At 43.6% G+C, this 24,850-nt stretch overlaps 1 protein-coding gene across 1 annotated transcript in view; it reads left to right on the top strand.

Annotated features, from left to right (window-relative positions):
* Window positions 1–1,379: 1,379 nt before the first annotated feature.
* ABCC3 (ATP binding cassette subfamily C member 3) overlaps window positions 1,380–24,850 on the top strand; it is a 693,015-nt gene continuing 669,544 nt past the window's right edge. The window contains exon 1 of the mRNA XM_085616719.1: window positions 1,380–1,678. Within this exon, the coding sequence (XP_085472845.1) occupies window positions 1,643–1,678 (36 nt within the window). The 5' untranslated portion in view covers window positions 1,380–1,642. The remainder of the gene's footprint in view (window positions 1,679–24,850) is intronic.

Below are 24,850 nucleotides of genomic sequence, written 5' to 3'. Positions count from 1 at the left end.
ATATTACGCCACTGCTCAGTACAAACAGCCCAAGGCTGCCACATCCAGCAGATGCTCGGGTTTAATTAGGATCCGCTGTTGGGTGTGTGCAGGGTGGGGCACAGTAAAGGGTATAGAAAGAAGTACAACAAAATTGTCACTCGTATATGAATGTTTCTGTGCTGTAGTAATTGTCCACATGATTGTAAACAGCTGCAGAGGATCCACTGTGTACAGACCACATGTTACCGAGTACAGAAAAAACGCTACCTTATACAGCACTAACTGCCCAAACATGCACACTACCAGTGCAGCCCTGCCCCTGTCGGCCCGTCATCGCTATGCCACTAAAACCTGTCGGATTTCTCTAGATACATACCTGCCCGTCTTTTTTCTCAATCATATGTCTATTTCTAACCAACCGACCGTCCACCCATCAGTGAGTTTATCCATCCATGGGTCGTTTCACTTACATTATATTCCCTTATGTGTGTCAGTCCGTCCAGGTGTCTGCTTCTGTTCACTGATCGCCTAATAAGTAACGTTTACAGTAACACATATGTGATAACGTGGAACCACAAATGTCAAATCACACATAGGATGAACAATAACACATGAAATACATACCGACGTTGGCATACACTCTAGCGCCGGTGCTTGCACACACAACCTGTGAGCCTGTGAGCCTTCAGAAGGACTTTTGCCAGCACCGGAAAATACCAATAAACCACCCAGCCACTGAATATAATAACTCTAGATGCATTAGGAAGGGAGTTGATTATATATATATATATATATATACACACACACATGTTTTTTAAAGTGTTTGGTATTATATGGCTTATACTTAATAAATATACCTTATTGCCTATTTTATTATCCTTTGCTGGATGTGACTTCATGATTTTCTTAAACACACATTGCTAGTTATCTTGAATTAGACCACTCCCCTACTGTATAGGCCACACCCCTTTAAGAAATTTGTCACGCCCCTTTTAGCGCACCCCAGTTATTTTTTTTTTCACTTAAAGCCCTGCCACTATACTTATTTACAAGATAGCAGGAGTGTTATTTAAAATATGCTTCCCTTCATGGGTGCAAACCGCATGGGGCAATGGCTCAATTCACTTCAGCTACTACCTAACTTCATGCGAGTGAAGGCTCTCTGTACTTTCAAAAAGCAGTTATTTTTAGTGCAATAGATTAGTACACCAATGGTTCTTTTTGAGACCAAAAAATGTATTTGAATTTAACCCAAAGGCTAGCAGTCAAAGCTGGACCTGTTGGCTCTGCCAGTGTTTGTTCTTAGAAACCCGTAACGCAAGCATCCTACAGTAACTGACACGTGATCGAGCACAGACCTATCATCTAAAGCAGCGAGAGCGCTTGGGAAACCTGATGCCTTTTATAAGTAGGAGCTGCGCCGTGCCAGGAGCTGGAGGCAGAACCTGAATGGGCCTGCCCAGCCTAAAGCCACACCCTCGTGAAGCTGAGCCGAAGCCAGCTGCACAGGTCAGGCCGGGGAAGCACAGCTAGCGGCAGCTGGCGAGAGAGCGGCGCTCCTCCGGTCCACAGGCAGCCCGATCGCCCGCACGCTCCCGAGGGTGACCGGGCGTACGCAACCTGCTTTTCGGAGGCTCCTTAGAGGGCGGCGCCGCTTGCCATGGATGCTTTCTGCGGTCCCGGATCCAGATTTTGGGTAAGCAGAACTCTCTAGCGCATATTAGACCGACAAGACGCACAGGATGCGTTTTGTTTTGCTGGTAGGGTAGCTGCCGGGCAGCATCTCTGAATTGGAGTTGTATATATAAAGCCCACATATGGCATCAATGTGGACGCTACAGGGATATATTGCTTCAGAAGTTGGCGTGCTTTAGTTACTTTACTGACGCGCTTAGCGGTGGGGATCTTTCAAGGCGGAAAAACGTAGAATATTGTAATTAAAGATTTTTGTCGACGGGAAGAGTTAAAAAACGCTGTCATCTCTTTTCGCTAGCTGCAGATGTGCACACTACTGTTGAACGTGTGCTGACTTAGTTTCCCTTCTGATGGTAACACCCGCCTCCTCCAATGAGAGTGTTCATATAACTTTAGGGAAGACAGGCATCCCGCTTTCACTTCCCCGTGCGCGCACCAGCGGAAGGAGAATTTTTTTGACGACATTTATTTACGCCAGTTCCCTACAGGGCTTGACATTTCCAACTAGTAACGCGTGTACGTCCCATAACGTGGAGATTGTGTAGAGTATGCATTGTGCTCCAGTCAAGCCTCCAAAAACTGCCTCGTAAACACACCCTAGCGATGATCTTTTCTGAGTCTAGGGAATGTACAGAACAGCATGACTTGCAGTTTTTAGAGCTGTTTCTTTTCTGAAGTGGCTTATCAAGAGCACTGAAAGTATGTTTCTTATTCAAGTTGAACGAAAGGTTCTCTTTTCAGAGCATGTCCAAACAATACTGTGGATGTCATTTATTTATACATCATCTTTTTTCATCCACTAAGGACGTTCTTCCGTTTGCTTGATGCTAATGAAATGAAAGGAAATGCTAATCCTAAACACCATTTAGTTTTTTTTAATTAAAGGTTTGATGACACAATATTGAAAACAAACTAAAGACGTCACATTAATATAGAGGTTCATGTTTCATAAACTGCTTTTTTGGTCTTTTATCCTAAGTACAACGAGAAGTAAAATCCTGCAATACTTAGGAGCAGAGTAACTAACACTTAGCAACCGGTTTGTGTCACAAAATTGAGATTTACTTTCCAGCGCAAAAGGTTTTTGTGTTCGAAAGTAGCCCTAAAGCAGGACAAAGTAACTCTAATTGCTACTTTGTTTCATGGGGCATACATGGGCATTTCCATGCAACCAACCATGGTTTTTGACACAAAGCCTTTCTAAAAAAGTTAATCAGGGTTTTGCAATAAAAATTTACCACTCCTCGAGGCAGGCATAAAGTTTCAGAAAAATGTTCTTTTGTCACATCTTTCGACCTTGGCATGTGTGCTATACCGTACAGCAAACATACCAACTTTGAAAAGTATGTCTAAACATAGTGGGGCCCTTTCTACAGGAGTGTGTTTACTCTCTCTTTTGAGTAACTTACTACTTTTCGCTATTCACCATTTACAAGTGTATAGCTACTCAAATGTGTAGACTTACAATTCTACCCCATGAAAATGGGTGTGGAGCCAAATTTACAGGTGTAAAGTTATTACAGCCAAAAATGGCAATTGTAGGTTCAGCATCACACATGGCCAATCACTGATACTGCGGAATAATGCCATCGAAAATAATGGAGGCAGGGAATTAAAATAGAACCCCATAGGAAATAATTCTAAATTTAAATAACTTATTTTGACTGTTTAAAAATATATGAATAATTTCCAATGTTAAATAAATTAAATATATTTAAAATAAATATTATTTACTAAAACAATATTTAATACCCATTTTAATATACAGTTAAATATAACTAATTGTTCAAGAAAAAAGTAAACATATTTCAATCAATTCTATTCATTGGCTTTTTGATATTCAATAAATAATAAGTAATGCAAACATTTTACTTGAGGTGCAGATTTTTAAAACAATCTTTTAAAACTATTTTGTATTTACTGTAATATATTTTAATTAGTTAAATAATTATGTTGAAAATAAGTTAACATTTTAAAGTTACTACTACTGATTTCACATGTGGACAGAGGTCTCCGTCATTAAGGTAGCTATCTCTGTATTGTAAACCATAGGGAATGGTGTAGATGTTCATAAACTTTAAAAAATATAGGAAAAGTGTTTTAGTTTAAAATATTAGTGTTAATTAATGGTGTATATTTATTTTTATTTTAACAATCTATAAAAAGACACATCAATAATACCAATTCACATTTAAAGTGTAATTATTTTGAATATATTGAATTAAATTAAAATTGTTTTTCTGAAGTTTGAATTTTTCATAAAAAATTGACCTAATGTAAAATATATTTTGTATTATGTATGGCACATTATTAAAAGTGTTTTATAGAATTGATTAAAAGTAATTGCATTATATTTTAATAAAATGTACTGTTACAATCATTTTTAAATTAAAATAAGATATTAAAATATGTAGCATGTAAAACATATGTTTCAGTTAACATTAAATGAAACTACTTACATGGTTAACTAGTTTGAATAGTTTAATATAACACTATTTCATATATAGATGTATCTTAAGTTCCTACCTTCATTATTTTCTAGGTGTTGTAGTACCAGTTGTTTGCTGTGTGTGTTGCTGGACTGATTTCAGCTCTGGGCTGGAGTACATTTACAACTCTATTGGGTTGATTTTGGTCGTGGTAACATTAGAAGTGCAGTTTATAAATAGGAATGGATGTACTCTTTTGTGGGTGCAAGTCCCTCCTTAAACACCCTTCCTTACTACTCCCTCAAGCCCTCCCATTTTGTAGTATGTATTCCACTTGTCTCTCTCACATTTACTAATAAAAGGTATACTTATGTGTGCGGAGACTCTGCAGTCAGGGAGCAGATCTAAGCAGAGAAAAGAATGGGAGCGGTGTAACCTCTAAACGTAGATTTGTGAGTAGCATTTTGTAGTATGTGAGTAGTGCTATTGTAACACTACTAAATACACTACAAAATGGAGTTTGTGACTCAGCCCCAGTATTTTGTACTAAAGTGTGCCCCTACAAACATTACACACACACACGCCCTGGTATTATTGTGCAAAGTTATGTGTGCGGTGCAAGCTAGACTAATGTACACTAGCGTAGGGGGAGAGTGAAATAGTGCCTTGTATTAGTAAATATGATGCTGTTCTGCACTCTTCCTTTAAAGCAATGGGTTGCAAGAAAAACAAGCATTGGCATAGCCAATAGGTCTCGCCTTAGGGACCTTATAAGTGTTTAGCCATGCAATAGTTGCATAACAAAATACTTATAAGGTCCCAAAAGCGAGACCTATTGGCTATGAAAGCAGCAGTGCGGCCGCGAAAGTGAAACTGATCGCGATCACGTTCAAACATCAAAGCGGCCGTGAAAGTGAAAGTAATTGCGGTAAAGCGCGGCGCGCGCGCTTGCGCACATGCACTGTAGCGCCAGGCTGGCCTGGTAGCACTTTTTGGAGCCCTCTCACTAAGTCTCGCCAGACCAGCGCATGCGCTGGGTCAGGCGAGACCTAACAAATGTGGACTTGCAAAGCATCTTGATTGCTCAAGGAGCATTATGTTTAAAAGAACACTAAGCCTTAGAGAGAATTAAAGGTAGGAATACAGCTTCAATTGATGGAAGGGGGTTTTACATTAACATAAGGAGTTACAGGCTGCTGGGTACAAATGCAAAGAGCTCCCAGAAAGTGAAGGTGGCACCATAGCATTAGTCTATTTTAACATACTGATGGTCAGTGCTTAATTTGAGCCTGTGTTTGCAGGTGGGGACCACCGTCACTTGTTTTTGTGGACCAGTACTTATTTTTTCTCATCAGACTTTGACCCTTTGCAACATAGGGAAAACCTCGAAAGCTTAAATAAGGAGGAAGAGAAAGATGGTAAACCTTTTACAGAGGTAGAAAGCAGGAATTGCAAGAGTGAGACTAAGGGGCATGGAGTGTCTGGTGGTGGGTCAAAGAGGCATGCTGTAAAGTCATGATTATGCACCAAGAGACATAAAGTGCAATCAGAACCTGAAAACTCCTGAGGCGGAAGCCGGGAGAACGCCGAAATTCTTTTAAAAACTATCACCACTGTATTTTGTGTCACCTTACTAAAATTGTATTTTAAAAAGCGCACTCACCCGGCAAACAGTCAGAGCGGGCTAGAGTCACGCTGAAACAGCGACTCCTTCGCTGCAACGAGCAAACCCTGGAAAAACAATTTCCCGCCGCCATTTACGGCGAGGAAGCAAGGCCACGCCTACCTGAGGCCACGCCCACCCCCCTCAGCATATATACGCGACCAGCAGCGTTGAAACTGACAGAACCTGAAAACTCCTGAGGCGGAAGCCGGGAGAACGCCGAAATTCTTTTAAAAACTATCACCACTGTATTTTTGTGTCACCTTACTAAAATTGTATTTTAAAAAGCGCACTCACCCGGCAAACAGTCAGAGCGGGCTAGAGTCACGCTGAAACAGCGACTCCTTCGCTGCAACGAGCAAACCCTGGAAAAACAATTTCCCGCCGCCATTTACGGCGAGGAAGCAAGGCCACGCCTACCTGAGGCCACGCCCACCCCCCTCAGCATATATACGCGACCAGCAGCGTTGAAACTGACAGAACCTGAAAACTCCTGAGGCGGAAGCCGGGAGAACGCCGAAATTCTTTTAAAAACTATCACCACTGTATTTTTGTGTCACCTCACTAAAATTGTATTTTAAAAAGCGCACTCACCCGGCAAACAGTCAGAGCGGGCTAGAGTCACGCTGAAACAGCGACTCCTTCGCTGCAACGAGCAAACCCTGGAAAAACAATTTCCCGCCGCCATTTACGGCGAGGAAGCAAGGCCACGCCTACCTGAGGCCACGCCCACCCCCCTCAGCATATATACGCGACCAGCAGCGTTGAAACTGACAGAACCTGAAAACTCCTGAGGCGGAAGCCGGGAGAACGCCGAAATTCTTTTAAAAACTATCACCACTGTATTTTTGTGTCACCTTACTAAAATTGTATTTTAAAAAGCGCACTCACCCGGCAAACAGTCAGAGCGGGCTAGAGTCACGCTGAAACAGCGACTCCTTCGCTGCAACGAGCAAACCCTGGAAAAACAATTTCCCGCCGCCATTTACGGCGAGGAAGCAAGGCCACGCCTACCTGAGGCCACGCCCACCCCCCTCAGCATATATACGCGACCAGCAGCGTTGAAACTGACAGAACCTGAAAACTCCTGAGGCGGAAGCCGGGAGAACGCCGAAATTCTTTTAAAACTATCACCACTGTATTTTTGTGTCACCTTACTAAAATTGTATTTTAAAAAGCGCACTCACCCGGCAAACAGTCAGAGCGGGCTAGAGTCACGCTGAAACAGCGACTCCTTCGCTGCAACGAGCAAACCCTGGAAAATCAATTTCCCGCCGCCATTTACGGCGAGGAAGCAAGGCCACGCCTACCTGAGGCCACGCCCACCCCCCTCAGCATATATACGCGACCAGCAGCGTTGAAACTGACAGAACCTGAAAACTCCTGAGGCGGAAGCCGGGAGAACGCCGAAATTCTTTTAAAAACTATCACCACTGTATTTTTGTGTCACCTCACTAAAATTGTATTTTAAAAAGCGCACTCACCCGGCAAACAGTCAGAGCGGGCTAGAGTCACGCTGAAACAGCGACTCCTTCGCTGCAACGAGCAAACCCTGGAAAAACAATTTCCCGCCGCCATTTACGGCGAGGAAGCAAGGCCACGCCTACCTGAGGCCACGCCCACCCCCCTCAGCATATATACGCGACCAGCAGCGTTGAAACTGACAGAACCTGAAAACTCCTGAGGCGGAAGCCGGGAGAACGCCGAAATTCTTTTAAAAACTATCACCACTGTATTTTTGTGTCACCTTACTAAAATTGTATTTTAAAAAGCGCACTCACCCGGCAAACAGTCAGAGCGGGCTAGAGTCACGCTGAAACAGCGACTCCTTCGCTGCAACGAGCAAACCCTGGAAAAACAATTTCCCGCCGCCATTTACGGCGAGGAAGCAAGGCCACGCCTACCTGAGGCCACGCCCACCCCCCTCAGCATATATACGCGACCAGCAGCGTTGAAACTGACAGAACCTGAAAACTCCTGAGGCGGAAGCCGGGAGAACGCCGAAATTCTTTTAAAAACTATCACCACTGTATTTTTGTGTCACCTTACTAAAATTGTATTTTAAAAAGCGCACTCACCCGGCAAACAGTCAGAGCGGGCTAGAGTCACGCTGAAACAGCGACTCCTTCGCTGCAACGAGCAAACCCTGGAAAAACAATTTCCCGCCGCCATTTACGGCGAGGAAGCAAGGCCACGCCTACCTGAGGCCACGCCCACCCCCCTCAGCATATATACGCGACCAGCAGCGTTGAAACTGACAGAACCTGAAAACTCCTGAGGCGGAAGCCGGGAGAACGCCGAAATTCTTTTAAAAACTATCACCACTGTATTTTTGTGTCACCTTACTAAAATTGTATTTTAAAAAGCGCACTCACCCGGCAAACAGTCAGAGCGGGCTAGAGTCACGCTGAAACAGCGACTCCTTCGCTGCAACGAGCAAACCCTGGAAAAACAATTTCCCGCCGCCATTTACGGCGAGGAAGCAAGGCCACGCCTACCTGAGGCCACGCCCACCCCCCTCAGCATATATACGCGACCAGCAGCGTTGAAACTGACAGAACCTGAAAACTCCTGAGGCGGAAGCCGGGAGAACGCCGAAATTCTTTTAAAAACTATCACCACTGTATTTTTGTGTCACCTTACTAAAATTGTATTTTAAAAAGCGCACTCACCCGGCAAACAGTCAGAGCGGGCTAGAGTCACGCTGAAACAGCGACTCCTTCGCTGCAACGAGCAAACCCTGGAAAAACAATTTCCCGCCGCCATTTACGGCGAGGAAGCAAGGCCACGCCTACCTGAGGCCACGCCCACCCCCCTCAGCATATATACGCGACCAGCAGCGTTGAAACTGACAGAACCTGAAAACTCCTGAGGCGGAAGCCGGGAGAACGCCGAAATTCTTTTAAAAACTATCACCACTGTATTTTTGTGTCACCTCACTAAAATTGTATTTTAAAAAGCGCACTCACCCGGCAAACAGTCAGAGCGGGCTAGAGTCACGCTGAAACAGCGACTCCTTCGCTGCAACGAGCAAACCCTGGAAAAACAATTTCCCGCCGCCATTTACGGCGAGGAAGCAAGGCCTCGCCTACCTGAGGCCACGCCCACCCCCCTCAGCATATATACGCGACCAGCAGCGTTGAAACTGACAGAACCTGAAAACTCCTGGGGCGGAAGCCGGGAGAACGCCGAAATTCTTTTAAAAACTATCACCACTGTATTTTTGTGTCACCTTACTAAAATTGTATTTTAAAAAGCGCACTCACCCGGCAAACAGTCAGAGCGGGCTAGAGTCACGCTGAAACAGCGACTCCTTCGCTGCAACGAGCAAACCCTGGAAAAACAATTTCCCGCCGCCATTTACGGCGAGGAAGCAAGGCCACGCCTACCTGAGGCCACGCCCACCCCCCTCAGCATATATACGCGACCAGCAGCGTTGAAACTGACAGAACCTGAAAACTCCTGAGGCGGAAGCCGGGAGAACGCCGAAATTCTTTTAAAAACTATCACCACTGTATTTTTGTGTCACCTTACTAAAATTGTATTTTAAAAAGCGCACTCACCCGGCAAACAGTCAGAGCGGGCTAGAGTCACGCTGAAACAGCGACTCCTTCGCTGCAACGAGCAAACCCTGGAAAAACAATTTCCCGCCGCCATTTACGGCGAGGAAGCAAGGCCACGCCTACCTGAGGCCACACCCACCCCCCTCCTTAAACCCATAAAATAATGTGCAATTACCGGACGCGCAGCGGACGGGCGCAGCGGGCGCGCCGTCAGCGCGCCGAAGGCGCGCCAAAGGCAAGCCCGTCTGGGCCCGTCCGGACCCGGACGGCCCGTGGCCCCGTTACTCTGCCAGGTGACCCTCAGGAGCGAGTGATGTATACAGCTGATACACTACGAGCCCTACGTCCGAAAACCACCCTGACCTGCTACCACACGGTTACGGAAGGTAAGGTCTTTTCGACCTGCTCATACTGCAATCCGACTCCCCCCCCTAAAATCACCAGACCGGCTCTGAAAGCTGGACTCCTCAACTGCCGCTCCCTCCCGAAACACGCCACCGAAGTAAATCTCCTAATCCAAAATCAGGATTTCGACCTAATGTTCCTAACAGAGACATGGCTTTCTGACTGCACCGATCCAGATGTCGTCACAGCCCTCCCCACAGGTTATCTCTGCCAAACGCTAAATAGACCTAAAGGGAGGGGAGGCGGGGTAGCCATAATCCACAGGGAACGATACGTCTGTAGGATGATTAACGCTGATATCGAGGATTGTGAGTGCGGCCAGTTCTCCATCCAAATCTCCCCAGCCTTCACTGTGGCGGGGCTTCTGACCTATTGTCCCCCTGGGGCCCCAGGCAATTTCTCCAACTCCATAGTTGAATCCATTTCCCAACTAGCCTCCTCCACCTCCAACTTCCTGTTATTAGGTGATCTCAATCTCCACTTCCTTGATCCAACGGATCGTGTCGCCGCGGACATCAGACATGACCTTACAGTTCTAGAGGTATGTCTGGTGAACAACGAGCCCACCCACGAGAAGGGCCATCTATTGGACCCCATCTTTACCAATATTCCAACGATGACCACCAACCCTCCGGTGACCCTTCCATGGACTGACCATTTCCTGGTTCCGTTCTTCTGGGAAACTCCCATATCTAATCACTTAACTCCTAAAACCCAGGTTACCGACCGCCAATGGCACAAATTGTCATCTGATATATGGGCCCGTTCTCTTACAGATTCCACTCCCGAGCTTTCCTCGGACCCGAATGCGGCCGATAAACAATTCAGTGACTGGATTACGTCGTCTCTCGACGCTTTGCTTCCAAAAATCACTACTTTTAAACAGCTTAAAAAGATATCCCCTGCTCCATGGTACACTCCAGAGCTTAAAGCCCTACGGCAAGAATGTAAAAAAATCGAACGCTCATGGAGACGTGATAAAACAGGAGCAAATAAAAATATCTACTCCATCTCTCTTCTCAATTATAAAACCGCTATCCGGAAAACCAAAAGCGTGTTTTTTCAGGAGAGAATAGAGAGAGCGGGTGGCTCCGGGAAGGAAGCATTTGCTATCCTCAAAGAACTCTCAAAACCACCAGAACAAGAACGGGGACCCCCTTCTGACCCTAAAGTTGACCAAGAGAAATGCCAACAATTGGCTAACTTTTTCCAGGACAAAATCCGATTAATCCTGGATTCAATTCCTCCCCTGAGCCCGAGGGAAGAAACCGTTCTCCCATATCCGACTTCTTCCACCGGCCTGTCCACATGGGGCCAGGTCACCTCAGACGAAGTACGGACGACGCTCAACTCCATGAAGAGCGGCTCCCCCAGAGATCCTGCTCCTCTTCGGATCCTTAAAGAGGTAGCCCCTTCTATCATCCCCTCCCTCACTCAGTTGATTAATACGTCACTTCAACAGGGAGTTGTGCCCCTGAGCTGGAAGAAGGTGGTGGTAAAGGCCTTACTGAAGAAACCCACTCTTGACCCTGAAAACCTGGCGAATTACCGGCCCATTTCCTTACTCCCAGGAGTAAGTAAAATCGCGGAAAAACTCATCAACAAGAAACTTTCGCAGTACCTAGAGGCTAACAACAAACTGAAAAATTCCCAGACGGGCTTCCGACCAGGACAGGGCACGGACATCGCCCTCCTGGCGGCGGTAGAGGAAGCCAGAACGCTGCTGGATGGAGGAGGATCAGTGGCAGTGATCCTCCTCGACCTTAGCGCAGCGTTCGATACCGTTGACCACCAACTCCTCATCGAAAGGCTGGCAAGAGTTGGTCTGGAAGGCACAGCCTTATCCTGGCTCTCATCCTTCCTGACACAACGATCTTATCAGATCTGGGAGAAGAACGCCCGCTCCTCCGAAATGCCCCTCCAATGTGGTGTGCCTCAGGGCTCCTCCCTGAGCCCCACATTATTTAATATCTATATGTCCACATTGGAGGAGGTTATCACCCCTTTCGGAGTGAGTGTCATCAGCTATGCTGACGACACACAATTAGTGGTGTCTCTGTCCCACCCTAAACAACAGAAAGCTGATCTCCTCAACTGCCTCACGCAGGTCCATCATTGGATGAATAGATCAGCGCTAAAACTAAACGGGACAAAAACCGAGGTCCTTGTACTCGGCTCAAAAGGAACTTCACTTCCTCTGGACATGTGGCCAACATGTCTAGGTCCTCCCCCAGACCCAAAGACAGAGGTGAAAAGTCTGGGTGTTTGGATTGACTCGGAACTCTCATTCGCCCCGCAAGCAAAGAAGGTCGTAGGGACCTGTTTCGGTCTTCTAAAATCCTTGAGGAAAGTCCTGCCCCTTCTTCCTCCGAAATCACAAAAACTATTAGTCCAGGGTCTTATTATATCAAGACTGGACTATAGTAATGCGATTTATCTGGGTGCACCGGAAGCAACACTGAATAAACTGCAAAGGATTCAGAATACTGCTGCCCGGATCATTACCAACACCCCGGCAAGATCATCGGCCAAACCTGCCCTCAAACTCCTGCATTGGCTCCCTATAAGGGAGAGAATTAAATTTAAAGCCTTGTGTTTGGTGCACAAAACTTTGAACAACCAAGGCCCCCCAGTTCTCCGCAATTTCATCACCCCTTACATAGCCACGAGATCTCTCCGTTCCAACGCAGAAAATCTCATCAACGCCCCAAGGTTTAGGAAAGCACGTTCAGGAGGAAGACGGTTCTCGGTCCATGCGGCCCGTCTTTGGAACTCCCTTCCTCGGGTTCTCCGTCTGGAACCCCAATACCTTCGTTTTAGGAAACTGCTAAAGACACATCTTTTTCCCTAGCTCCTATGTCCCCCTCGTGAACTCAGCCTCGGTCCTCAGTTTTACTGTTTTAGGGTTCTTCAGCGCTGGGATACCTCCGGGTGACTATGCGCTTTATAAAAATAAATAATAATAATAATAATAATAAGGGCTATGCAACATAGGTTTTTAGCACAGCTGCATTCAAAAGTACCAGCTGCAGGCTTCTTAGCGAAACATTGTGCCCCTGCACTTATTCTTTTACAAATTAGGTATTGCTGTTAGTAGTCCTACAGCTACAGTAAAAGGTCATAGGAACCTGTAGACTGATAAGCTGGAATACTGAAGGATAAAAGAATGTGATGTTCTTCTGTTTGAACAGCAGAATATATTCTAGCAGTCATGGTTTAGGAATTGGGTACCTTCTGGGTAGTCTTTTTTAGAAAACAACATATCCAACTTGGAGCCACTGATCCTAAGTGAAGTAACTTTATCATCCAACTGCCACCATCTCTGATTTTAGAAGGATTGCTGTATAAAGCTTCATAGGAACAAGAATGCTGTGATGCAGACATACCTAGGCATGCTACAGTGACCTCTGTGAATTGGTTTTACAGGAAATAGTGTTCAGTGTGTACTCTTTAGAGATACCACGAAAGCCATCCAGGTGGATAGCTTCCATAAGGCCTACAAACTTCAAAAAATGAGGTCCTGCAAATGGTGTCCAGTATGCACACCTTTCTTCTTTTTGACCAGATACACACATTGGGCGTATTGTTTTTGGCTTGCACGTCTTTGGAGTTGCTTTTGCTGAGAATCTTTCTATATTAAACTTGTTAACACTGAGAAGGAAACAAAAATAACTTCGACTTGCGAGCATGTTCAGGTATGGCGCTGCTTCTACTTCATCGATCACCTTGATCTTCACAGGCATGTATGTCAGAATGTCATTAGTAAAAGCATGTCTAAAAGAACAAGCATTTGCAATGCAATAGGTCTCGCATTTGCGAGAGTTTAAGCTACTAGCATTGCAAATGACAATGCCTTTTATTTGTTCTAAAAACCAAAACATAAATAAAAGACATTGTAATTTACAATGCAAATAGCTCAAACTCGCGTAAATGCGAGACCTATTGCATTGCAAATGCTTGTTTTCTTTCCTGCTGTCTTTACTCTTTTCCCTAGTCAAAAAACAAATGATCTGTTTGATTCTACGACGCCTTCATTTTGTATTTATCTCTGCACAGATGCGGTCAAAAATGTTCGCTCAATGCAACTATTCCATAACCCAAAAAGCCATTTGCTTTGTTAATGGTATTGTATAGCAAAGCAAATGGCTTTAACTTAATAAAAGGCGATACCTATTACATTTTTAATGCTTGTTCTGTAATGACACAGCTCGACCAACTAACCAGAACTTGAATCTAGTACAAAGGACCCCATTTCCTCTTTAACGTCTATGACCTCAACTGCTGCAAACACTTCAAATAACAGTCACATCATTAAATTACCACTCAGATAAACTAGACATACAAGTGGAACTCCTAAACACCCTAGCCTTATTTACGGCTTGCATCAACAGCAAACCTGAAAACTTGAACAAATTAATAATAAGGGCCCAATCAGCTTCAAATCTGGTCCAGTCGGTCTGCTGCTGCTCACCCATCATAGACAGTATATCAACCCTTCCGATGTTTCTAAACTGTGTCCTGGACGAAGTTAAGCAACTGTCCCAGGTAGGTCTAGTGAGAGTCAGGAACAGGAGCAACCTAAGTGCACTGAATCAGTTAACAAAAAAGTACAGGTGCCTGCGGATCACCCACTGACAGGGAGTCTAGCAGCAACTGACTGTGCAGCATCAAACTCTACCCCTAAAGACCAAGCTTCAACATTCACAGACCAGAGTCCCACAACCTTGTCACAGAGCCCCCAAGTCAGGAGTGACTTAACCCAGTTAGCTGACTGAAAGCCGGTGCCCATGCAGTCCATTCCAGATTCACAACACTCTAAAGTCACCCCACCCGCTCAGTAACAGAGAAAAGAAAAGACAGCGTAAGTAAAGAAACAAATTGATAAAAACTAAAGCTAACACCCTTAAATTGTACCCCTTGTTCACAACATTAAATATCGAACAAGTTCCAAGCACCAGCCCAGGGACGGCGGGGCAACTGCAAACACACAAAATAAGTGCCCAAGAAACCTCAAAAACTGCCCAACAGGTTTCAAACATTAATGAGGTGAAGGTTGGGAACCGGCACATGCAGACTACGACCACCCCTAGTGTAAACAACCGGCCGCACGAGGAGAACTTCCCCCATGACAAACAGCAAGTTACTTCTGCAAATTCAACATCAAGTGGCCTACAGCTCACCAACGCACATCATCAGGCCCAATATTCTTGCTCTCTTAGTCTGAGGACACAGTCATTAAATTTCCACAACAATGTTATCATTAAAGAAACGAAAGGGGCCCCCAAAGGAATGGAGAAATCAAACAGACAACAGCAAGCTACACAAAATCGATAACTGAAATAGCTCCCCCAGTATTACATTTTACGTTGGAGACAACCATTTAAAATAAACTATCAAAAATGCACAACGGTCACCAGGAGAACACCCGATTAAACAGTTTGATCCCCAAGTAAACCACATGTAAAGTTCAGGAACCATATCCGAAAAACCTGACCCAGCCTGGCCAAAGAACCAGCAATAGGAAGCCACCTGCAATTCCAAAACACCAAGATACTACTTATACCCGAGTATCACTGGAAAGGCCAGCATGATGTTCTCAATAGGAGTACCACAGTCAAATTATTAAAAGCAACCACGGGGTTTGACGCATTGGCATCTAGAGACATCGAGTACATTGGATTCTTTCCATATAAAGGCACATAACCCTCAGAAGCTACACTGGTAACGTTTAAATCTCCTACCTGGCCCCAAGCCCTCATCACAGTGCAAAATGCCCGATTCATGTTTTAGACACATTGTAATGATTTTTAATTAATCAAAGAATAAAATATACCAGGAAGTGGAATATTCAGGAAATAATGCTAATTACATTCCCAAAGAGCTGGTCAATATGTTCTTGCCTTTTTATGTCCCAACCAGAATCAGTGGCAATTCATCAGGACCTACACATATACCTAATCTACTCAAGTGAGTATTCTGATCGGTAAGTCATTGTACTCCCAAATCAGAGTGATCTGCAATAACTGTCATACGAGAAAATCGCTCTCTTACAACTTACATCCTAGATTGAGATGTATAGTTCAGAAGCATGTGTGACCCAATTCCAAAGGTAATCGAGTCCCTTAGGACAAGTGGGCTCCAGGTGCCAGGTGGTCATTTGCCCGTCTGTAGTCGCTATATTAAGCCTACCCATCTCCACGATCCCAAAGATGAAGTGAAGAGATTTCTACCAAGAAGCATAAAGCACTCGTAATTCATGGAAGGTCCTGTGTCGAATGTATAAGAGACACCTTACATCACGGTGTGCAGGCAACAAAGTACTTCAATTTCAAAACAGTGTGACGCGGAAAGAGGTGTAAAATGGATGTAAAGTCAGGGCAAATGGAGGGTAAACAGATTAGTGCCCACGTTTCCAGTATAATCGCTTATCTGGGGAGGTAATGCTGCAGTGATGCAATGTCACTTGCCAACAGCACGAAAAGCAGTAAAATGGTCTGGTTGCCGTCAGCTGGTAACTGAAAATTACAAAACGTGCAATCTAAAGAGGTTATTGAGTCGCTTGTTATTTTTGCAAGGGGAGTCCAGATCAAGAGCCAGCATCCAGTAGAATGAAATCCCGTCCGTTAATTAGCACCTAATAGGCATGCAAAGCACGGCCAGTTTTCAAGTATGTCTGTTAGAACCCCCAAAACCCAGTAAGTTTATTAGAAGTGTCGCCAAGCTTGGTTCTGCAATTGAAAACAACAAACCATACAGTATTATAGACTCTACAAAAGGACCCCGAAACAAACTAAGATGACCTCATCTGCTTCACCATGTGAGACAACATGCAGCGAGATATCTCCCATTAGAAAATTGTGCAAGGTGAAACACAGACAAGCGGCAGAACAAGGGAAGTACCTAGTTTCGACCACAAAATTCTTGGTTTCTATTCTCTTGATTTTGAAACCGAAACCAACTGCTTACACTGTGTGCTGTGTCATATCTACTGCCTCAATCAGAAACAAACCAATCTCCTCAGAGCTGCATAGCTAATTATAATCCGTTTACAATACATCTTCCCCTCTGCCCATGAATTTCCTCAGAGAATGCTACTTATACCCCAAAATAAAAAAAAAGAAAACTCAAAGTTTTGGTCTCTGGGTTCTGTTGAATGGAAGGGTTCAAAGAAAAACAAGCAAAATACATTTAAGACATAGCGAAAGCATTGTTTCCTAGAAATGTCGGCCTCAAATGATAGTGACTCGTGCGCGGGCAGCAAGCCAGGCTCTCACGTAAATAACACAGATGTTTCAACTCCTGGTGCTCATTCTCCAGCCTTTGTCTGGGAGAGGACTGCCAGCAACAAGTGATAAAAGCACTATAGAGGTGGTGAATTATGTCCGTTCCTGCCTCGCTTCATCTTTGAATACGTGACACCAACAGCGAACACCGAAAGTAAAATACATACGGGCACATTTAGAGTCCCACAAGAGAATTGACAGGCCAGAATAGGGAATAACTAATTCCAAGCTGTCTCCGTGGAGCTGACGGGGGACGGAAAGTCAAAGTGCGCGATGCGAGTGTGAGCACACGGTGGGAGCCAGAGAGGAGATGCCAGGCGAGCGCACCGGTGGGAGCATGTGAAGCGCAGGAGACACCATGCATGTGCACATCGGATGTCCGTGCGCGCACATGGTTTGTCTCCCTTCGCTAACAAAAGCCACAACAATAGTCTCGCCAAGGCGAAGCAGCGCATACACTGCGTTCGCTAGGCGAGACCTAAAAATGATTCTCTAAATAACGTGTACATCAATGGGTGTAGATTTTCTATAGCTACCTCCAGTGGGGCCATATTTATATAAATTATATTTAGGACACAAGTTTTCTGTCAGACAATATTTTGGCTGTGATATTGTGGTATCACACTCTTCACAGTTGTGCTCTCACTCACCGACTACGGCAAAGGCATTTTTAAAAGCCTCCATTTCAAAACCGCTGTCAAAATCTAGTGTGTATAGACCTATGCAGCATACCTCACATTGGTTCTTTAGTTGCCAGAGAACATCTTGCTTCCATCAAAGCAAAGGCGAGAGTTCAGCGTTCAGTATTTCATGGATACAACTTTCCACCTGTGTTTTCAGATTTGTGACTACCAATTGAGGAAATGCAAACAATGAGCTACCCAGGAAAGATTACCTGTACACAGCATGCAGAATTTACTTTTTCGGGGGAGGTCCTTGCATTCTTAGGTCTCTTCCCTTTGGTACAAACCCTTTCGAACCTTCTCCTTGAACCAGACTTTGGCAAGTTTGAAAAAGACCTTACATTTCACCTCTCCCACCAAGTATATATCCTATACCTTCTCTAATTTTCTGCATGATTTTGTACTTATGATGTAGTTAGCATCACACCTTTCCTCTGCTTGTGCTACCACTCTTATCCAGCCCATACTTGAGGAATTACAAATACAGATTAGTTTCCTTTTACAGCACCACACATTTGATGGCTAGGTCTTCTAAAGCGTTCTAGGTTTCAGAAAATCAAGTTCGGGTGCATTGATGGTGCCACATGGATTTTAGAGTGAGTAAACGTTACTAGCATCTTCCACTTTTCTCTGGCTTTTGGAAGCACATTTCCTAGCACTGGATAGGACTCTCCTTAACAATTGGAAAAAAATATGTAAACTGCACTTTCCTTCCCTTAGTGCTGATCACCATAGCAATGCTATATGTTACACTCCAAATGCACCCTTTATCCTCATTTACTTTATATGGTTACTGTACGGCTGTGTAGCCTTGTTTTTAATGATAAGCCATTTGTCAAAGTATTTCATACCACATTTTTCATGTTTCAAAGCACTGTAATTAAATATCTTTTTATTACCCGATTTGAAGGTACTCAGTACATTGACTTTGTAAGGATGATGGTCGAGTCGGCCTTGCCAGGATTCAAACATTTCACTTATCATCAATTACATATGTCAGCAGCAATTATTCATGTCTCTGATTTTTCTGGTCTTTTGTACAGTTATTTTCTCATAAGCACCAAAGCTTCCTGCTAAAACATAATGCATAACATGTGCTGCCAGGTTAAACATGATCTTACAAAGTGCTAGATCTCAAAGTGTGAATAAGCTTAGAGGAATCAATTTGTAGGATCAGTGGGGCTAAATACAGAACCATGTAGATTCAGACTGTGAGCTAAGGGTAACCAATAGGCAACAGATAAGGGAAATCTTTCAGCAATTCTTTTTTTTAATGTATTAAATACTTTTCTTTTCTTGAGATAAAGTATCTACACATTCATCATAAATATCATACAGAAATAATTTACAGCTAGATTAACAAGCATTGGTATAGCCAATAGGTCTCGCTTTTGGGACCTTATAAGTGTTTAGCCATGCAACAGTTGCATAACTAAATACTAAATACTTATAAGGTCCCAAAAGTGAGACCTATTGGCTATGCCAATGCTTGTTTCTGTTTATTACTGCTCTGTAGTAATGGCGGCACCCGTGCTTTAGCTTAAACATCTTAAGCTAAAGTCGGGTGCCGAGATTGCTTCAAAAGTAAAGCATTGTCTATTTCTTTACTTTTGAAGCAATCTCAGCACCCGACTGTAGCCTAAGATGTTTAAGCTAAAGCACGGGTGCCACCATTACTACATATAAGTAATAAACAGAAGAAAAAAAAAGAACTGGCTCACGGAGAACATCAAAGCGGCCTTGCGGGCGGGAAAGTGAAAGTGATCGCGATCATACATCAAAGCGGCCGCGCGGCCGCGAAAGTGAAGTGATCTGATCAAGCACGACGCGCGCGCCCGCGCAAATGCACTGTAGCTCTAGGCTGGCCATGGTAGCACTTTTTTGAGCCCTCACAAAAAGTCTCGCCAGACCAGCGCATGCGCTGTATCAGGCAAGACCTAAAAAAGCAAAAACTTCACGTTTCTAAAGGGAAAATACAACTCTAAATACAGAATTCATTACATGTATAGAGAGAAATTGTGTATGCTGGGTGCATAATACCGATTGCTAAAGGACTACTGTGAAAGACCGCCTTCCTTATAGTTGACGGTGGCAGATCTTGGTCTGGAATAGTTCTTCGAGGTGTTTGCTGTGCCCAGAATATCCAGTGTTAATATGACAGAATTGGATAAAGAATTTGATGTCAGATTAAATTATGACAGCCATCACAACTTCAGTCCGCTAGGGTTCCTGTCCCATTTGGGTTATCATCGAACTGTTTAAGCGTCTTCTGAGTAAAGTGAGCTCCCACCCATTGAAACTGTTTAAAAGTGCAAAATCAGAAGGTTCCTCCGAAATGAATCACACAGTATTAGGTTTGAATCATAAGGAATGGATGCTGAAAGCCTAATACTCATCACACCAAACTATAATGTTTTAATTTAGTAACAAAACTCGAGGTCATAGGCCAGAAGAATATGGTTCTGTTCGTTCTTATATGACTGGTACATCAGGAGCAATCTGATTCTATACTGAATGGAGTGGATACGCTTGTGTCACCTTCAAAATGTGTATTGGACTCTCCGGTCTCCCTACCAAACCCTCTTGCTATATGCCTCTTAAAGCCAAGAAGGCATTTGATTCTAAAGCATCATACTTCGTAATCGCAGTCCTAAGAATAATGGGCCCCAACCCAAACTTTATATTATAGATTTCTCCAATTAGAATAACATGAAAAATGCACCGTGAAACACATTCATATTTATTGAATTTCAAAATCAATCGATCGGAAGCATATTAGATATTTTGGAACTTGGGTAGGTGAGTGGCAGCTCTCCATAAATGAAGTCAGAATAATCCAGTTTGGCATGGATCATCAATGGGCCTGCCGCTCTTTAGCACAGGTAAAAGATACTACACTTTTCTTCTCATACCTAGCAAATGCGTTTCACCCTTTAATTCTCTCCAAGTTCCTGCTGGTTACCAGGGCAATCTTAGACATTTTGGCTGAAAGTTCACTTCTAAACAAAGATTTCAGCTAGTTGCACTACTCTCACTGATGCATCAAAAAGTACAGTAAGCCCTTTACAGTGGTATATGAAACTTAGCTCTTGTCCAACGTTTTGGAATGGCCAGATTATGTTATATGCTATGGTATGGTATGTTACTGCACAATCTGCCTTTGTTATCGTTTTGTGTCACCTTCAGCAATCCAAGAATAACAATCTGATTTCCATCGCAGACCAGAATCTGTTTCTACACTTAAGATATGCAATAATAGATGAATGATTGTGTATACAGTATACTTCTCTTTTGTTGAGTGTGTCCACTATAGTATTTGTGGGTGAATATTTTTGTTGTTTGATGGGTGGAACCAGAGGCCTGTACCAAATCACCTTTGTGGCTTAGTGGTTGCTATGCATGCCTCTTGTCAATCATGTGTGTATGGCAATTGGTGGAAGTGAGCACTTTCGGGTATCTTAATAGTCAAGATAATAGCATATTTGGGTTGTGTTGGAAGTTTATTGGAAATTCTGTCTGAATGTGTTTTCTTGAAGAATTCCTTATGCTGGAGAATGCTGTTGTGAGCACAGTGATACAAACTGTATGGCATATAGTGCTGTGGGGGATGTATTTACTCTGTTTTGTGCTAATTTACCTAATCTCCTTCAATATAATCTCTTGAGTCAGAATCCTTGACATACACTATACATTTTCCTTCATGAAAGAATCTGATTCAGTGTTCAGTTCAGGGTTTACACTACCTCTTTGCATAATAAAATGTGTGCTGGCATAGAAGACCAGCACAGTTGCAGTTGCTCCTGTTATGGCATGATTTTCATCAACAAAACATTTGGGTCAAATTGAATTCACTTTAACGAGATTGGTATGTTTGGTTACACAACAAGGTGGAGTGCTGTTGCAATACAAACGCACTTTCAAGGGCACGTTTAGTAAATAATAGGAGAGCAAAGAGCTCATATAATCGCTAGGTTTTAAATCTGCAAATTTTGAAGCCTCCCTCCTGCAATTAAGTGATGTTTCTCGCTTCTGTGACAGAAAGTGTTTTGGGGATTTAGAAAGGCATACCACTGTTTTAGTTCGATTTTTCTCAGAAAGAGGGCCAACAATTATTCATTCATTGTCAAACTGAAGTAGTTCTAATATTCATATATCAATTGCACATTTTTCTAGTTGTTTAGTTTCTCAATCATCACAACTGCAGGGTCGCCACAGAACACAACAGCACTATAATTTCAGAACAGGCACCATTGAAATAAGCACAAGTACACGAACAGCAGTATCGCACACAAGGGCATCCACAGGCACTATTTATTTTACTGTAATTGGGTTTATATTGCGCTAAATATCGTTTATGGCAAGCAGCCTACTATTCCTTGCCCAAAGTTAGTGGTTAAATCCGGTGGTTATTAATTCTTGTTGTCGATTTGTTGGTTATTGGGTTATTCTTGTACTCTCAGGAAACTTGAACAATTTCTTCCATTTTCAATTGTATAATGAATTACGTTAATAGAGACTAGGTGTCATTATTAGAGTGAGTTAATGTACGTGGAAAAGAGGGATGAGAGAATAGGTTAAGGTGATTAAATATTGTGGGATAACAAGGAGAAGTTAAATACAATAAAACATTGTGATTTATGAGAGAGGGATGATACTGGAGCGGTTATTCAGAAGGTTAGTTTCTGCTCTGTAAGGAAGGGTCTGGTTATTTTACTAAATTTAGTAAAGAGTAAGGTGGCAGACATGTACAATAGTAGGATAAACTCAGAGGCTCTAATGTATGCAGAGGATTGAATGTAAAGTGAGTATATTTCTAATATGAAGGTATTTGAGAAAATAGTCCCTAGCTATTAATGGAGTTGTTTTCATAAATTGTTTTGTAAAAATAAACAAGAATTCATACTAATCTGATAATAATAATATTCAGATTTCATTAGTCCTAGAATCTATGATGTGGGTAGACTCTACAAATGTCGATTTTTAAGCCCCACACACAAAATCCCAGACGGGCTTCTTTAGGAAACAAGCATTTGCAATGCAATCTGTCTCGCCTTTGGGACCTTATATGTATTTAGTTATGCAGCACATTAGCCTGTGTGCTGAAACATCCACTGCTCTTTAACATGGTGGAAAGTAAGCACCAAAGTGCGTAACACCCCAGGTATGGGAACACATGGAGAGAAATATTGCCTTTCGGGGGGAAATGGTGTAGTCCAAAGCTCTGTTTTTAATATAAAATCAGGGCCATAGGTGGTCATATCACGGAAAATACAAAATTTGGAAACAAATATTATTATCTACGGGTGCTCGTGGAAGACAATTTCGATGGACTGGAATCTAGAAAATGCTTAAGTGATTCTGGTATTTTACTGACCTCTGCTTTTCGTTTTCGATCAAGAAAGTTAAATAGAGGCAGTTTCCAGACACATTAAACAAGCATTTGCAATGCAATAAGTCTCGCATTTATAAGAGTTTGAGCTATTGGCATTGTAAAATTACAATGCCTTTTATTTATGTTTTGGTTTTAAAACAAATAAAAGGCATTGTCATTTACAATGTCAGTAGCATAAACTTGCATAAAAGCAGTGTGTGGAGTGCAGCAGTGTGCGGCGTGCAGCAGTGTGCGGCGTGCAGCAGTGTGCGGCGTGCAGCAGTGTTGTGCAGCATGCAGCAGTGAGTAATGCAGCAGTGTGCAGCAGTGTGTGGCGTGCAGCAGTGTGTGGCGTGCAGCAGTGTTTTGTGTAGCATTGTGCGGCGTGCAGCATTGTGCGGCGTGCAGCAGTGTGAGGCGTGCAGCAGTGTGAGGCGTGCAGCAGTGTGTAATGCAGCAGTGTGTAATGCGGCAGTGTGCGGCAGTGTGTGGCGTGCAGCAGTGTGTGGCGTGCAGCAGTGTGTGGCGTGCAGCAGTGTGTGGCGTGCAGCAGTGTGTGGCATGCAGCAGTGTGTGGCGTGGTTTGTAAACAATAAGAAAAGCGGACATCAAAGGAAGGGTGGGAGGGAACGAGCATATGGGGTGTGAGTTATAACGAAAGTTAATTGTTGTAAGAGGGGATGCAGGAAGTGAGGCCGAGCGCGCGCTGGCGGAAGCAGTCTGCTGCTTTCAAGTCCGATGCCAGATGCCAGCTTCGCGCTTGAATGCCTCACATGCACTGGCCATAAACCGCATTCCTAAGGTCTTGTGCCCCTTACTAAATCTCTCTGAATGCATGAGGCGGTGCACGCGCAGGAAGTAGCTGGTGGCAAATGGAATGCGCGTGGTTGTGCGCGTAACCGCCACCCGATCCGCCTGGGAAGCCTTTGGGTGCATTTTCTGAAGCCCCTACATAAGTCTCGCTGGGCAATCGCTTACGCGATAGCCAGGCGAGACCTAAAAACGAAAGTCCCTCAGCAGAAAGCAATTCTGGTATTTTACTGACCTCTACTGGTCCTTTTTTATTAAGACAATTAAATAGAGGCAGTTATACATAAAAAAAAGTCCCTAGGCGGAAGCAGACAAGTCCTAGGGCTGATCTCCAGTGCACACAAAGTACATATACATAATACTAATATTTTAGTATATACTAAAGTATATACAAGAGGTCTCGAATGCTCGACTTAACAAGCCTTTACAATGCAATGGTCTCTGCAATATTATAGGTAGAGCTATTGGTATTGCTCATTATTTTTTTACCATTTTTGTATCCCTAATTAAATGGCATTTTCATTTCTATTGGCATTAGTTTTTTTTTGCATACTTGATACCTATTGCATTAGCAGAGAGAGAGAGAGGTAGTGAGATAGAGAGAGAGAGTGAGGTATTGAAATAGAGAGTGAGGTAGTGAGAGAGAGTGAGGTAGATAGAGAGTGAGATAGAGAGTGAGGTAGATAGAGAGTGAGGTAGTGAGATAGGGAGAGTGAGGTAGTGAAAGAGTGAGGTAGTGAGGGAGAGGGATGTTGTGAGGTAGTGATATATAAGCATAGAGTGATGTTGTGATGTAGTGAGATAGAGAGAGAGGTAGTGAAAGAGAGAGTGAAAGTGAGTTAGTGAGATAGAAAGAGTGAGGTAGTGAGATAGAGAGTGATTGTAGCGTGCCGCCGTGTTTTAACTGAGGCGGGGTGGGGGGTGTTTTTGTGCCCCAGCGGCTGTTTGTTGCGTTGGAGCTGGGAC

Source organism: Triturus cristatus, chromosome 7 (genome assembly GCF_964204655.1).
Source record: "Triturus cristatus chromosome 7, aTriCri1.1, whole genome shotgun sequence".
Lineage (NCBI taxonomy): Eukaryota > Metazoa > Chordata > Amphibia > Caudata > Salamandridae > Triturus > Triturus cristatus.
The sequence above is the reverse complement of the archived record's forward strand: the minus strand, read 5'-3'. Positions and strand labels throughout refer to the sequence as shown.